Here is a 14676-nt window from a genome sequence, read left to right as displayed (position 1 = left end):
AGGCCTGTAATTGTCATCATAGGTACATGTCAACTATGACAGACAAATTGAGATTTTTTTTCCCAGAAAATCACATTGTAGGATTTTTAATGAATTTATTTGCAAATTATGGTGGAAAATAAGTATTTGGTCACCTACAAACATGCAAGATTTTTGGCTCTCACAGACCTATAACTTCTTCGTTAAGAGGCTCCTCTGTACTCCACTCGTTACCTGTATTAATGGCACCTGTTTGAACTTGTTATCAGTATAAAAGACACCTGTCCACAACCTCAAACAGTCACACTCCAAACAGATGTGGAGGGTTAACATCTTTAGTTGTTTTGAAAGATGTGGAGGGTTAACATCTTTAGTTGTTTTTGAGAGATGTGGAGGGTTAACATCTTTAGTTGTCTTGAGAGATGTGGAGGGTTAACATCTTTAGTTGTCTTGAGAGATGTGGAGGGTTAACATCTTTAGTTGTCTTGAGAGATGTGGAGGGTTAACATCTTTAGTTGTTTTGAGAGATGTGGAGGGTTAACATATTTAGTTGTTTTTGAGAGATGTGGAGGGTTAACATCTTTAGTTGTCTTGAGAGATGTGGAGGGTTAACATCTTTAGTTGTTTGAGAGATGTGGAGGGTTAACATCTTTAGTTGTCTTGAGAGATGTGGAGGGTTAACATCTTTAGTTGTCTTGAGAGATGTGGAGGGTTAACATCTTTAGTTGTCTTGAGAGATGTGGAGGGTTAACATCTTTAGTTGTCTTGAGAGGTGTGGAGGGTTAACATCTTTAGTTGTTTTGAGAGATGTGGAGGGTTAACATCTTTAGTTGTTTTTGAGAGATGTGGAGGGTTAACATCTTTAGTTGTCTTGAGAGATGTGGAGGGTTAAAATCTTTAGTTGTTTGAGAGATATGGAGGGTTAACGTCTTTAGTTGTCTTGAGAGATGTGGAGGGTTAACATCTTTAGTTGTCTTGAGAGATGTGGAGGGTTAACATCTTTAGTTGTCTTGAGAGATGTGGAGGGTTAACATCTTTAGTTGTCTTGAGAGATGTGGAGGGTTAACATCTTTAGTTGTCTCTCCCTATTTTCATTTGTAGACTAAATCCTTTATCTGATAGTTCCTGGTTACATTTTGCTCCACTTTGTGGTTTGCTTCCTGTCTTTCAGTTTGGGGTTTTTCTTTTGTTTTCCTCCTCTTGGGCAGATTTAGTGGGTCTCATAGTGGGTCTCATAGTGTGTCTCATAGTGGGTCTCATAGTGTGTCTCATAGTGGGTCTCATAGTGTGTCTCATAGTGGGTCTCATAGTGGGTCTCATAGTGTGTCTCATAGTGGGTCTCATAGTGTGTCTCATAGTGGGTCTCATAGTGGGTCTCATAGTGGGTCTCATAGTGGGTCTCATAGTGGGTCTCATAGTGGGTCTTTTAGGTCCCAGTTGTTGTTGCTAGTCCTCTTCCTGTGGACACCCCCATGAGTGTCTTTCAGAACCCCTCCTAAAACCACCTGTTTCGTTTTGGTTGTTGTCAGTGACTCTTTGTTAGTTCCCCTTTCTGTTTGAGCAACACTTTTAGGGGTTTTCTTGCTGTGGAATGTGACAATAGGACAGTTGTTATCATTGGCCTTAAAATAGCTGTGGTTACCTAGTAACGTTAGCAGTCCTGACGATTATCATTAAACGTCATCAACATGAACAGCCCAGCAGGTTTGAACACATTTTCACTCACAAGAATTTGGCAGCACAGCATCTAGAGACAATACACTGTAAATGAGTCCCAAATGGCACCCCATTCCCTATATAGTGCACTTCTTTTGAACAGGGCCCCATAGGGAATAGGGTGTAATTTGGGACAAAGCCTGGACGATACAAGTGTTAGTTTGAAAATACAATATCCTAAAGGATCCAGGAACATGAAACTTCAGGGAAATAAAATAATTTACAACCTAACAATGAATGTGAGGTTTAAACAGTTACAAAAAAGTATGTTATAAACAGAGGGGAAATCTGTCACTCTTACTGTACCATGTTTTAATGTAGAAAAAGGGTTGATATATATTTTCAACCTAAATCTGTTAGGCTTCCAATTATGTCAAGTTATTAAAGTATAATACATTTTGATAATAATGCTTTATTATTCTGAAAAACGTAATATAAAAAATTATATAAATGTTCACTGAGTGAACAAAGCATTAGGAACACCTGCTCATTCCATGATATAGACGGACCAGGTGAATCCAGGTAAAAGCTATGATCCCTTATTAATGTCACTTGTTAAATCCACTTCGATCAGTGTACATGAAGGGGAGGAGACAGGTTAAAGAAGGATTGTTAAGCCTTGAGACAATTGAGACATGGATTGTGTATGTGTGCCATTCAGAGGGTGAATTGGCAAGACAAAATATTTAAGTGCCTTTGAATGTGGTATGGTAGTAGGTGCCAGGCGCACCGGTTTGAGTGTGTCACAAACTGCAATGCTTCTGGGGTTTTCACACACCAAGAATGGTCTACCACCCAAAGGACATCCAGCCAACTTGACACAACTGTGGGAAGCATTGGAGTCAACATGGGCCAGCATCCCTGTGGAACGCTTTCAACACCTTGTAGAGTCCATGCCCCGACGAATTGAGGCTGTTCTGAGGCCAAAATTATTTTTTTTGGGGGGGGTCAACTCAATATTAGGAAGGTGTTCCTAATGGTTTGTACACTCAGTGTATATTATATATATATATATATATAATTGATTTTGAATCACGTCCCTTAGCTAGTTAGATTATAACTGTTGTTGTATCTGATAAACAATAAGACTGGAGATCAGACCTAGATGAACTCAGATTAGATCAGACCTAGATGAACTCAGATTAGATCAAATAAAGTATCAAGTTGTTAATTGTGAGTTAGATTCAGGCATATTCCTTCCAAGAGAGTCAGACCTACAAAAATATACATCACAGACTAGATCTAACTTGTTTAGTAAAGACAGACTAGATCTAACTTGTTTAGTAAGGACAGACTAGATCTAACTTGTTTAGTAAGGACAGACTAGATCTAACTTGTTTAGTAAAGACAGACTAGATCTAACTTGTTTAGTAAGGACAGACAAGATTACAAAAAAGCACATCATTAAAAAAACTGTACAATACCTGGTGTCTTAAAATAAATGTAATTTTTTCTGGTGCTCGATGTCCGTCTAGATCTGTATAATGCCGTGTGAGAGGTTGATTGGATGATCTGCAAGCTCTGTCACCTGTGTGAGTATGTGTGTGTGTGAGTGTGTGTGTGTGTGTGTGTGTGTGTGTGTGTGTGTGTGTGTGTGTGTGTGTGTGTGTGTATGTGTGTGTGTGTGTGTGTGTGTGTGTGTGTGTGTGTGTGTGTGTGTGTGTGTGTGTGTGTGTGTGTGTGTGTGTGTGTGTGTGTGTGTGTGTGTGTGTGTGTGTGTGTGTGTGTGTGTGTGTGTGTGTGTGTGTGTGTGTGTGTGTGTGTGTGTGTGTGTGTCATCATATACTCTGGGGGCAGGACTAACCATGAAGATCCCAGAGTATTCAGGAAATGAAACTGAAAGTAATCCAGTCCTGGGCTGAGCTGGGCTGGGCTGTGTTTCTGCCTCTTCGATTCATAAAGAGCAGAACATGATCTAGGATCAGTTTTAATCCTTATAATCATAATGAATAAGATTACATGGACAGGGGGACCTGATCCTAGACCAGCCAAGGGCTCCGGTGAGCTATGGTTTCTCCTCCTTGGGGGACTGCTTACATTAAAACTAGCACTGTAGAACTGACTACATTAGTGTCAGTGAATCATCTCAGGGAGTGGCCAGCAACATCCCACTGACTGGCGCAGGTCCACGGAACAGAGGTTGAGAAACACCGTACTAAATCTCTTGCGACGCTTTAATGGTAGAAAAGTTGTGTGTGAAAAAGATGTTGAGTGACTCCATCCACACTGTGTTGCCATGGACACAGAACCCTTAAAACATGTCAGCTGTTCTTAACTAATAATACTGACAATCTCAGATGGGCAGTAGGCCTATTTCTGTTACATGTATTTCAAATATATTACTGCTGAGTATTTAGTAATTTGTATTACACTGGGCTGAACTAGTAACACGATATTTTAGAGAGCTGTAATTTGTATTACACTGGGCTGAACTACACTCCAATGTATTTAGTAAAAATATACTTTAGAGAGCTGTAATTTGTATTACACTGGGCTGAACTACATTCCAATGTATTTAGGAACAAGATACTTTAGAGAGCTGTAATTTGTATTATACTGGGCTGAACTACACTCCAATGTATTTATTGCAGTTCATTTTGGTATGTTAATTTTCACTAATACATTTTGGTCATTTAGCAGACACTCTTATCCAGAGTGACTTCAGTACACTAAACTAAGGTAGATAAACAACAACAGACTGTATCAGTCATAGCAAGTAAAACGTTTCTGTAACCGTTACTGAGAATGTTGTTGCTGTTGGGGCCGGCTACTTGCAAATGTATTTCTGTATTTTAAGATTTGTTAATTGAATAATACATCTAATTGACAGATGTTGTGGAAAATTCATCCTTATACTTATTAAAAAACCAAAGTACTTTCAGAGTTTTTGTAGAATCAAGATAGACTTTATTACACAAGCAACAGAGCCGAGGTGGTCTGCAGAGCATCTAATTTTCCACCTCTCAGCACTCAGCTTATATAGTCATTTTACATACATTTTAGCTTAATTCCTCCCTCTTTGGTTCCTCCACCACTGTCTCCAGTTTTTCACCTCTTGACCGCTCCGCCCACTTCTTTATTTGATTACAGTGCCGATATCTGACTTCTCTCCCCTCTATATTCAGTGTCTGGAAACAATAGTGGTGGGACCAAGCCCTGTCATGCAAAAATAACAGCCCTGTCACGTAAAAATAACAGTGCCCTTTCCTGGCTCCGTTCCGACCCCCTAATTGATTCCCAAACCTATCAATCGATACTTAACATGGCTTAAAACATGGCAGGTCCATAATCAATTTCTCAATCATATTCAAGCTCCCCCCTCTGTCCCATTCAATCCCAATGCCAGTCATGCTGTGATTAACCATGTTTAGTTTGAACTCTGTTCAACCCTGGCTCCGTTCCAGGTATTTGCCTAAGGATAGAGGCAACGGGCAACAGTCTGGTTTCAGTCACTGATAAGGTAGGACAGCCGTGGATTAGGGAGGAGCGAGGAATTTGACCCGAAGACAGGTCAGATAACAAGAGAACAAACAGCTCTATTTCACACACATGTAACCCAGTGAGAGGAACCAATTAAGTTCTTGCCTAGCAACAGAGATGTACCCATGTTTAACCCTGGCTCTGTGTTTCATGTTGTGATTAACTATGTTTATCTTATAGTCTACTGAGTGTGAAGAGATGTAACTATAGTCTACTGAAAAATCATCATCACAGACTGCACTGGATGGAATTAAATAATTAAATATTGATGAAATATTGAGTATATTGAATATGTACTGTACTGACACAATAAAAAGCAGTTAAAAAGAAAAGAAAAGAGAGAATACTTGTAAATAATGTTTTTTAGTGTTTCAGTTAAAAAGAAAAGAGAGAATACAGTGGGGGGGGGGGGGAAGTATTTAGTCAGCCACCAATTGTGCAAGTTCTCCCACTTAAAAAGATGAGAGAGGCCTGTAATTTTCATCATAGGTACACGTCAACTATGACAGACAAAAAAATCCAGAAAATCACATTGTAGGATTTTTTATGAATTTATTTGCAAATTATGGTGGAAAATAAGTATTTGGTCACCTACAAACAAGCAAGATTTCTGGCTCTCACAGACGTGTAACTTCTTCTTTAAGATGAAAATTACAGGCCTCGCTCATCTTTTTAAGTGGGAGAACTTGCACAATTGGTGGCTGACTAAATACTTTTTTCCCCCACTGTATGTATGTATGTATGTATGTATGTATGTATGTATGTATGTATATATATATATATATATATTTGTATATATGTATGTATATGTGTATGTATATATATATATGCATATATATATATGCGAGAAGAAAAAACATATGGGGGATTGGAAGTGATGCAGACAATTACACTGATGGAAGTTACAATCTATCTGCAATATTAAAGCTGATCTACCCAAAAAAAAAAAAAAAAAAGAGAATACTTGCAAATAATATGTTTTTTTGTATTTCATTTATCGTCTTTTAATCTAAATTCTAAACTTTATATGACCTTTGTATTCAAGCTTATACAGTACATTCCACTGGGCAAAAACTGGTTGAATCAACATTGTTTCCATGTCATAAAAAAAACAAATGTCTGTGATGACATTGAATCAATGTGGAAAACAGTTTGGATTTGCAAAAAGTCATCGACGTAAGGGAAGTTTGTATTTTTTCACCTAACTTTGAACCTAAATCCAATGACAGGGTGACATTTTTTGTTGAATTCAGTTTGAATTCAGGTTAGTAGCTCAACCAAATGTAAATCAAACAAGACGTTGAACTGATGTCTGTGCCCAGTGCCCAGTGGGAATAGTGTCTGATTCTACTTCCTTAAAATGGTAGCTTATATTTAATTTGACCAGTTGAGTAACTTGACAAAGACTCTTAGTGAGGTTATGCTATTTCCTGTTTCATCACTAATAACACATTTCACATTTCTTCACAGCAGTCAACATTACATTTTTTCAGCTGCCAGTACTCTCCACAGTGGTCAACACTGTAAGAGAAGCAGAACAGTGATTCAGTAAAACACACACATACACACACTGATATCAGTTCAAATATTGTTTGTTGGATATTAAATGCAAGGGAGCAACTTTGGTTTTAGAAGTGGGGGGGGGCAATTTAAAAAAAAAATCCCAGTTGGATAAACACTCCAAAGAGCCTACCCGACCGCTCGGAGGCATCTGCATGGTCCTAAAGCACACCGTTTTGTATACCGTTTTGTATACACCGTTGCCTCATTTTGTATCACATTCCAATTATAAATCGGGGGGGGGGGGGGGGGGGCACAAAATGCCATTTCAGAATGTGGCTGGGACATGTCCCCCCAGTCCCCAGTGAAAGTTGCGCCCCTGATTAAATGGTTAGAACTAACCCAGGAAACCTGAACCAAAATTGTCCATGTCACACATGCATTGACACAAACTCCACAAACCCTCACCACATACTTGAGTTTCTCCAATCTCTAGTGTGGATCCTCCAGTCCAACAGAGAGCTGCTTCGCTCCGGACTCTCCTGGGATATTGTAGCTCAGGTCCAGCTCTCTCAGGTAGGAGGGGTTTGACCTCAGAGCTGAGGCCAGAGAAGCACAGCCTTTCTTTGTGACCAGACAGCGTGACAACCTGCAGATTTTATCACATATTTACACCCTCTAGTGGTGAAAAGGGAAATGGCAGGTGACATTTGCATGTAAAAATGACCTCATAACAATAATACTACAATCACATAATTCTATAACTAAAAACATTTGACTTCAATAAGTAAAGCATCTTGAAAATAAAAATAAACAATATCAAAAGATTGTGTATTTCTTCCTCTTCCAAACATTAATTTGCAGTTAGGTAACTATGACATTTAAATTCAGCTGAGACCAAACTCATTAGTCTGATATTGTCCTCTATAAATACTTGTAGATCACATAATTAACTATCCCCTTTAGTGAACTAATACAGACTACTGACCTCAGTGTCTGCAGTTTGCAGTGTGGATTCTCCAGTCCAGCACAGAGCAGCTCCACTCCTGAATCCTGCAGGTTGTTGTCACTTAAGTCCAACTCTCTTAGGTTTGAGGTTGAGTTGAAAGCTGAGGCCAAGGCTTCACAGCATTTCACAGTGAGGTTACACCCATTAAGCCTTTGAAAAGTAAAACACAATGAACATGAATTTAGACAACTGTGTGTACATGTAGCAGAACATTTGAGAATCAACAATGAATATGTAATTTGCTCATGTGGATTCTAACTGATGATATATACAGTACCAGTCAAAAGTTTGGACACACCTACTCATTCAAGGGTTTTTCTTTATTTTTACTATTTAATAGAATAATAGTGAAGACATCAAAACTATGAAATAACACATACGGAATCATGTAGTAACCAAAAAAGTGTTAAACAAATCGAAATATATTTTATATTTGAGATTCTTCAAAGTAGCCACCCTTTGCCTTGATGACAGCTATGCACGCTCTTGGCATTCTCTCAACCAGCTTCATGAGGTAGTCACTTGGAATGCATTTCAATTAACAGGTGTGCCTTCTTAAAAGTTAATTTGTGGGATTTATTTCCTTCTTAATGCGTTTGAGCCAATCAGGTGTGTTGTGACAAAGTAGGGGTGGTATACAGAAGATAGACGTATTTGGTAAAAGACCAAGTCCATATTATGGCAAGAACAGCTCAAATAAGCAAAGAGAAACGACAGTTCATTACTACTTTAAGACATTTACATTTACATTTTAGTCATTTAGCAGACGCTCTTATCCAGAGCGACTTAAGACATGAAGGTCAGTCAATACGGAACATTTCAAGAACTTTCAAAGTTTCTTCAAGTGCAGTCGCAAAAACCATCAAGCGCAATGATGAAACTGGATCTAATGAAGACCCAGAGTTTTCTCTGCTGCAGAGGAAAGTTCATTGGAGTTACCAGCCTCAGAAATTGCAACCCAAATAAATGCTTCACAGAGTTCAAGTAACGGACACATCTCAACATCAACTGTTCAGAGGAGACTGCGTGAATAAGGCCTTCATGGTCGAAATGCTGTAAAGAAACCACTACTAAGGGACACCAATAATAAGAAGAGTCTTGCTTGGGCCAAGAAACACGAGCAATGGACATTACACTGGTGGAAATCTGTCCTTTGGTCTGATGAGTCCAAATTTTAGATTTTTGGTTCCAACCACCGTGTCTTTGTAAGACGCAGAGTAGGTGAACGGATTATCTCTGCATGTGTAGTTCCCACGGTGAAGCATGGAGGAGGAGGTGTGATGGTGCTTTGCTGGTGACACTGTCAGTGATTTATTTAGAATTCAAGGCACACTTAATCAGCATGGCTACCACAGCATTTTGCAGCAATACGCCATCACATCTGGTTTGCGCTTAGTGGGACTATCATTTGTTTTTCAACAGGACAATGACCCAACACACCTCCAGGCTGTGTAAGGGCTATTTGACCAAGAAGGAGAGTGATGGAGTGCTGCATCAGATGACCTGGCCTCCACAATCACCCGACCTCAACCCAATTAAGATGGATTGGGATGAGTCGGACCGCAGAGTGAAGGAAAAGAAGCCAACAAGTGCTCAGCATATGTGGGAACTCCTTCGAGACTGTTGGAAAAGCATTCCAAGTGAAGCTGGTTGAGAGAATGCCAAGAGTGGGCAAAGCAAAAACATTTAGATGAAAACATCTGAAATATATTTTCATTTGTTTAACACTTTTTTGGTTACTACATGATTCCATATGTGTTATTTCATAGTTTTGATGTCTTCATTATTATTCTACAATGTAAAAAATAGTAAAAATAAAGAAAAACCCTTGAATGAGTAGGTGTGTCCAAACTTTTGACTGGTACTGTATATATATATATATTTTTTTTAAACATGTATTTACAGAACAGTTGTGGAGGCTTTGACCACTTGCAGCAGCCTCAGAAGACCTTCCTCTGATCTGGAGTATTTCTTCAGGTCAAACACATCCAGCTCCTCTTCTGAAGTCAGCAACACAAAGACCAGAGCTGACCACTGTGCAGGTGACAGTTTGGTTTTGGACAGATTTCCTGAATGCAGGTATCTTTGGATCTCCTCCACTAGAGAATGGTCATTCAGTTCATTCAGGCAGTGGAACAGATTGATGCACCTCTCTGGAGAGGGAGTGTTCCTGATCTTCTTCTTGATGTACTTGATTGTTTCCTCATGGCACAGTGAGCTGCTTCTGGTGCTTCTTGTCTTTGTCAGTAGACCTTGTAAGTGCTTCTGATTGGACTCCAGTGAGAGGCCCAGAAGGAAACGGAGGAACAGGTCCAGGTGTCCATTCTCACTCTGTAAGGCTTTATCCACTGCAATCTGGTGGAAGGTGAAAGCAGGGTTCAACGTGAACTTCATTTTAATATTTCTGATGAAGAATTGGTCTTTGGTCATTGGGTTTTCATTGCTGTTGTTGAAGGAGAGGAAAACGTATAACGCAGCCAGAAACTCCTGAACGCTCAGATGCACGAAGCAGTACACCTTGTCCTGGAACGGCCCATAGTCCTCCCTAAAGATCTGTGTGCACAGTCCTGAGTACACTGAAGCTTCAGTGACATCAATACCACACTTTTTCAGGTCTGCCTCATAGAAAATGAGGTTGCCATTTTCTAGCTGGTTAAAAGCAAGTTTCCCCAGTGCCATGAAGCTCTCTTTATACAAGTGTGGATCTCGCTCACCTTTCTTGTGATATTTCTCATTCTTCTGTTTGATCTGAAATACCAGTAACCCAATAAATAATTGAGTCAGAGTCTTGGGCATCTCCTCATTCTTATCTGTACTCAACACATGCTCCAGAACTGAAGCTAAGATCCAACAGAAGACTGGTATGTGACACATGATGTGGAGGCTCCTTGATGTCTTTATGTGTGAGAGGATTCTGTTGGCCAGGTCCTCATCCCTGTATCTGTTCCTGAAGTACTCCTCCTTCTGTGGCTCATTGAACCCTCGTACCTCTGTCACCTGGTCAACACACTCAGGAGGGATGTGATTGGTTGCTGCAGGTCTGGAGGTTATCCAGAGGAGAGCAGGTGGAAGCAGATTCCCATTGATGAGGTTTGTCAGCAGCACGTCCACGGAGGTTGGCTCTGTGACATCACACCAGCTCTGACAGTTGTCGTAGTCGAGTGTCAGTCGGCACTCATCCAGACCATCAAGGACAAACAAAACTTTGTACTCGCTCTCATTGTAGTTTCTTGGTTTTTGCAATTTTGTTAAAATGTGATTCAAAAAGTCCCTCTCAATCACTCTAGTCTCTCTGACACATTTATGTAGAAGTTCCACTAAACTGTACTTTTTCCCCCTCAGCAAATTCAGCTCCCGAAAAGGGAGTGAAATTATGAATTGGATATCCTGATTGGCTTTCCCTTCAGCCCAATCCAGAATGAACTTCTGCACAGCAACTGTTTTTCCAATGCCAGCGACTCCCTTTGTCAGCACAGTTCTGATAGGTTTGTCTTTTCCAGGTGATTGTTTGAAGATGTCATTGCAGATGATTTTAGCCTCTGGTCTTGCTGGATTCTTGGATGTCATCTCAATCTGTCTCACCTCATGTTCATTATTGACCCCTCCACTTCCTCCCTCTGTGATGTAGAGCTCTGTGTAGATCTCATTGAGAAGTTGCTTATCGCCCTGCTTTGCCACCCCGTTGAATACATGCTGAAACTTCTCTTTTAGTTTCAGTTTGAGTTCTTGTTGGTACTTCTCAACAACTTCATCCGAAGGACCTGACAATGGTTATAGAATAGTTAGCAAGTAGGCAAGCATATGCTGTTCTCTAGATGCTCAACAATACACAATAAACAAATATATTTTTAGTTTATTTTACATTATATCTGGTTATTGGAAAAATCTAAGCACATGAAATTAATGCACATTTAAAAGAAAGGGGTAGTTTTACAGGGTTAGCCAATAACAAACTGTATATAACTTATTTTAGAATGTATATAGAATTTCTTATTTCAACAATACAGTATAATGTATATTTATTTGCTCAAAACCTTAGAGACACACGCACCTATGAATTCTGAGTTTCCTGTTGGACAGTCTCTTTTTAGCTTCTCAGCGAGATCGTTACGGCTCATCTTCTTCAGGACCTCCAGTGTGATCTTCACAGCCCCATTTTCCCTGTATTTCTGCACCATCTGATCCACTGTGTCCTGTCTGTCAGATTTCTCCAGCTGGCCCATCTTGGAATGAAGGAAGCCATCCAGCAGGTTATCTATAGTTAGATGCCACTTAAAGTTCTTCAGCTCCTCAGAGCCAAGATCATCCAGAATGGCCAGGAGCCGCTCTTTAATAGATGGGGTCATTGTAGGTCAGTGGAAACTGTTAAACAACAGAGCATGTAGCATCATAATCTACACCCCCAGACCAAGGCCCCAACATCTGCACTATTGTGAGAAACAGTACTATTATTATTTGCTATGACTTACATTACTACTATTTTCCACTTAATATTTAGTAAAACATTTAGATCTACCCCAGTAGAAAATAGGACAAACCATTTAAAACTCAGATGTCCTCTGGTGGCATTTACACATATTGTAAACTACCATTAGATACATTTTGATTTCAAACACATACTTAGTCCTGTTAAAAAAAGGTAAGAACCGTGGGATTCTGGTACAACAACGTGACTATGACAGAGCAACAGCCGGTAAAGAAAAGCTATTAAAAAAAATAAGTGTTTACTGTATTTTTGGAATTGGTTCCAAAATTGTCCCCATGTTGGGGAATAAGAGGTTTGAAAGTCTAGGTTTGAAATAAAATACGTGTTACCAATTACCATTCCAAAAGGATATAAAAAATATATAAATAAATAATTGTCATATCTTTTATCTAATGGTGGTGTTCTAAACATGTGTAAAAGCCTTTTTAACCCCTGTAGGTCTGAGCCTTTAGATCGCAATATCTACTAAGCTAACATATGGATTTGTATTAAGATGGTCATAAAATTGATCATTTAGCTATTTGATTTTGAATTTTAGGATCCCTGTAGGTACATTTTTTTTATAAAACAATTTGATGAAACATTGAATTTGGCCTTTACTGCTATAGCCCATAGAAGCGCATTGAATAACACATTCATAAATGGCAAAACAGACAGTCAAAAAATAAATCATAAGTGTCTGTCCGGAAGATGGCGGCCGTTTTATGGACTCTTAACCAACCGTGCTATTTTGTGTGTTTTTTCGCACTGTTTGTAACTTATTTTGTACATAATGTTGCTGCTACCGTCTCTTATGACCGAAAAGAGCTTCTGGACATCAGAACAGCGATTACTCACCTTGAACTGGACAAATAATTTTTCTTTAATGAGTCGGACGAGAGGGATTTTCTCCAGACACCCGACAGGGCTCTCATCCCCGTCATTCGCAGTAGAAAGAAAAGGAGATATTGCGGAAGGAGATTGGGGTGCCTGGTAAGGAGCCGGTGACGAGTGGCTAATCTGCCTTTGCCATCAATACTATTGTCCAATTTACAATCACCTGATAATAAAGTGGACGAATTACAGGCACGAATATCCTACCAACGGGACATTAAAAACTGTAATATCTTATGTTTCACCGAGTTGTGGCTGAACGACGACATGGATAACATACAGCTGGCGGGTTATACACTGTATCGGCAGGATAGAACAGCAGCCTCTGGTAAGACAAGGGGTGGCGGTCTATGCAAAGGAAATCTCAAGGTTTTGCTCGCCTGAGGAAGAGTATCTCATGATAAGCTGTAGACCACACTATCTACCAAGAGAGTTTTCATCCATTGTCTTCGTAGCTGTCTATATACCACCACAAACCGATGCTGGCACTAAGACCGCACTCAATTAACTGTATACGGCCATAAGCAAACAGGAAAACGCTCATCAAGAGGCGGCACTCCTAGTGGCCGGGGACTTTAATACAGGGAAACTTAAATCAGTATAACCTCATTTCTACCAGCATGTTAAATGTGCAACCAGAGGGAAAAAAACCTCCAGACCACCTTTACTCCACACACAGAGACCCGTACAAATCTCTCCCTCGCCCTCCATTTGGCAAATTTGACCATAATTCTATCCTTCTGATTCCTGCTTATAAGCAAAAACGAAAGCAGGAAGCACCAATGACTCGTCAATAAAAAAAGTGGTCAGATGACGCAGATGCTAAGCTACAGGACTGTTTTGCTAGCACAGACTGGAATATGTTCCGGGATTCTTCAGATGGCATTGAGGAGTTTACCACATCAGTCACTGGGTTCATCAATAAGCGCATCGATGACGTTGTCCCCACAGTGACTGTACGTACATACCCCAACCAGAAGCCATGGATTACAGGCAACATCCACACTGAGCTAAAGGGTAGAGCCTTCGCTTTCAAGGAGCGGGACTCTAACCCGGAAGCTTATAGGAAATCCCGCTATGGCCTCCGACGAACCATCAAACAGGCGAATCGTCAATACAGGACTACGATTGAATCGTACTACACCGGCTCCGATGCTCGTCGGCTGTGGCAGGGCTTGCGAACTATTACAGACTACAAAGGGAAGCACAGCCGCGAGCTTCGAAGCAAGTAACACTGAAACATTACATTTACATTTAAGTCATTTAGCAGACGCTCTTATCCAGAGCGACTTACAAATTGGTGCATTCAACTTAGGATAGCCAGTGGGACAACCACATCTCGATCACATGCATGAGAGCATCAGCTGTTCCGGACGACTGTGTAATCACGCTCTCCATAGCCGATGTGAGTAAGACCTTTAAACAGGTCAACATTCACAAGACCGCAGGGCCAGACGGATTACCAGGACGTGTCTTCACTGACATTTTCAACCTCTCCCTGTCTGAGTCTGTAATACCAACATGTTTCAAGCAGACCACCATAGTCCCAATGCCCAAGAACACTAAGGTAACCTGCCTAAATGACTATCGACCCGTAGCACTCACGTCTGTAGCCATGAAGTGCTTTGAAAGG

At 40.2% G+C, this 14676-nt stretch overlaps 1 protein-coding gene across 1 annotated transcript; it reads right to left on the bottom strand.

Annotated features, from left to right (window-relative positions):
- Positions 1-6160: 6160 nt before the first annotated feature.
- LOC311103663 (NACHT, LRR and PYD domains-containing protein 3-like) lies at positions 6161-12046 on the bottom strand. Its single transcript, XM_084145276.1, has 5 exons — positions 11736-12046; positions 9588-11445; positions 7664-7834; positions 7151-7324; positions 6161-6696 (listed from the first exon to the last, which is right to left on the bottom strand). The coding sequence occupies exons 1-4, from the start codon at positions 12028-12030 to the stop codon at positions 7168-7170; spliced, it is 2481 nt and encodes an 826-aa protein (XP_084001402.1). The 5' UTR covers positions 12031-12046; the 3' UTR covers positions 6161-6696; positions 7151-7167.
- Positions 12047-14676: the final 2630 nt, after the last annotated feature.

This window comes from Coregonus lavaretus (assembly GCF_964263955.1).
Source record: "Coregonus lavaretus genome assembly, chromosome: 28".
Taxonomy (NCBI): Eukaryota; Metazoa; Chordata; class Actinopteri; order Salmoniformes; family Salmonidae; genus Coregonus; species Coregonus lavaretus.
Note: the sequence above shows the minus strand (reverse complement) of the source record. Positions and strands in the feature narration are given on the sequence as shown.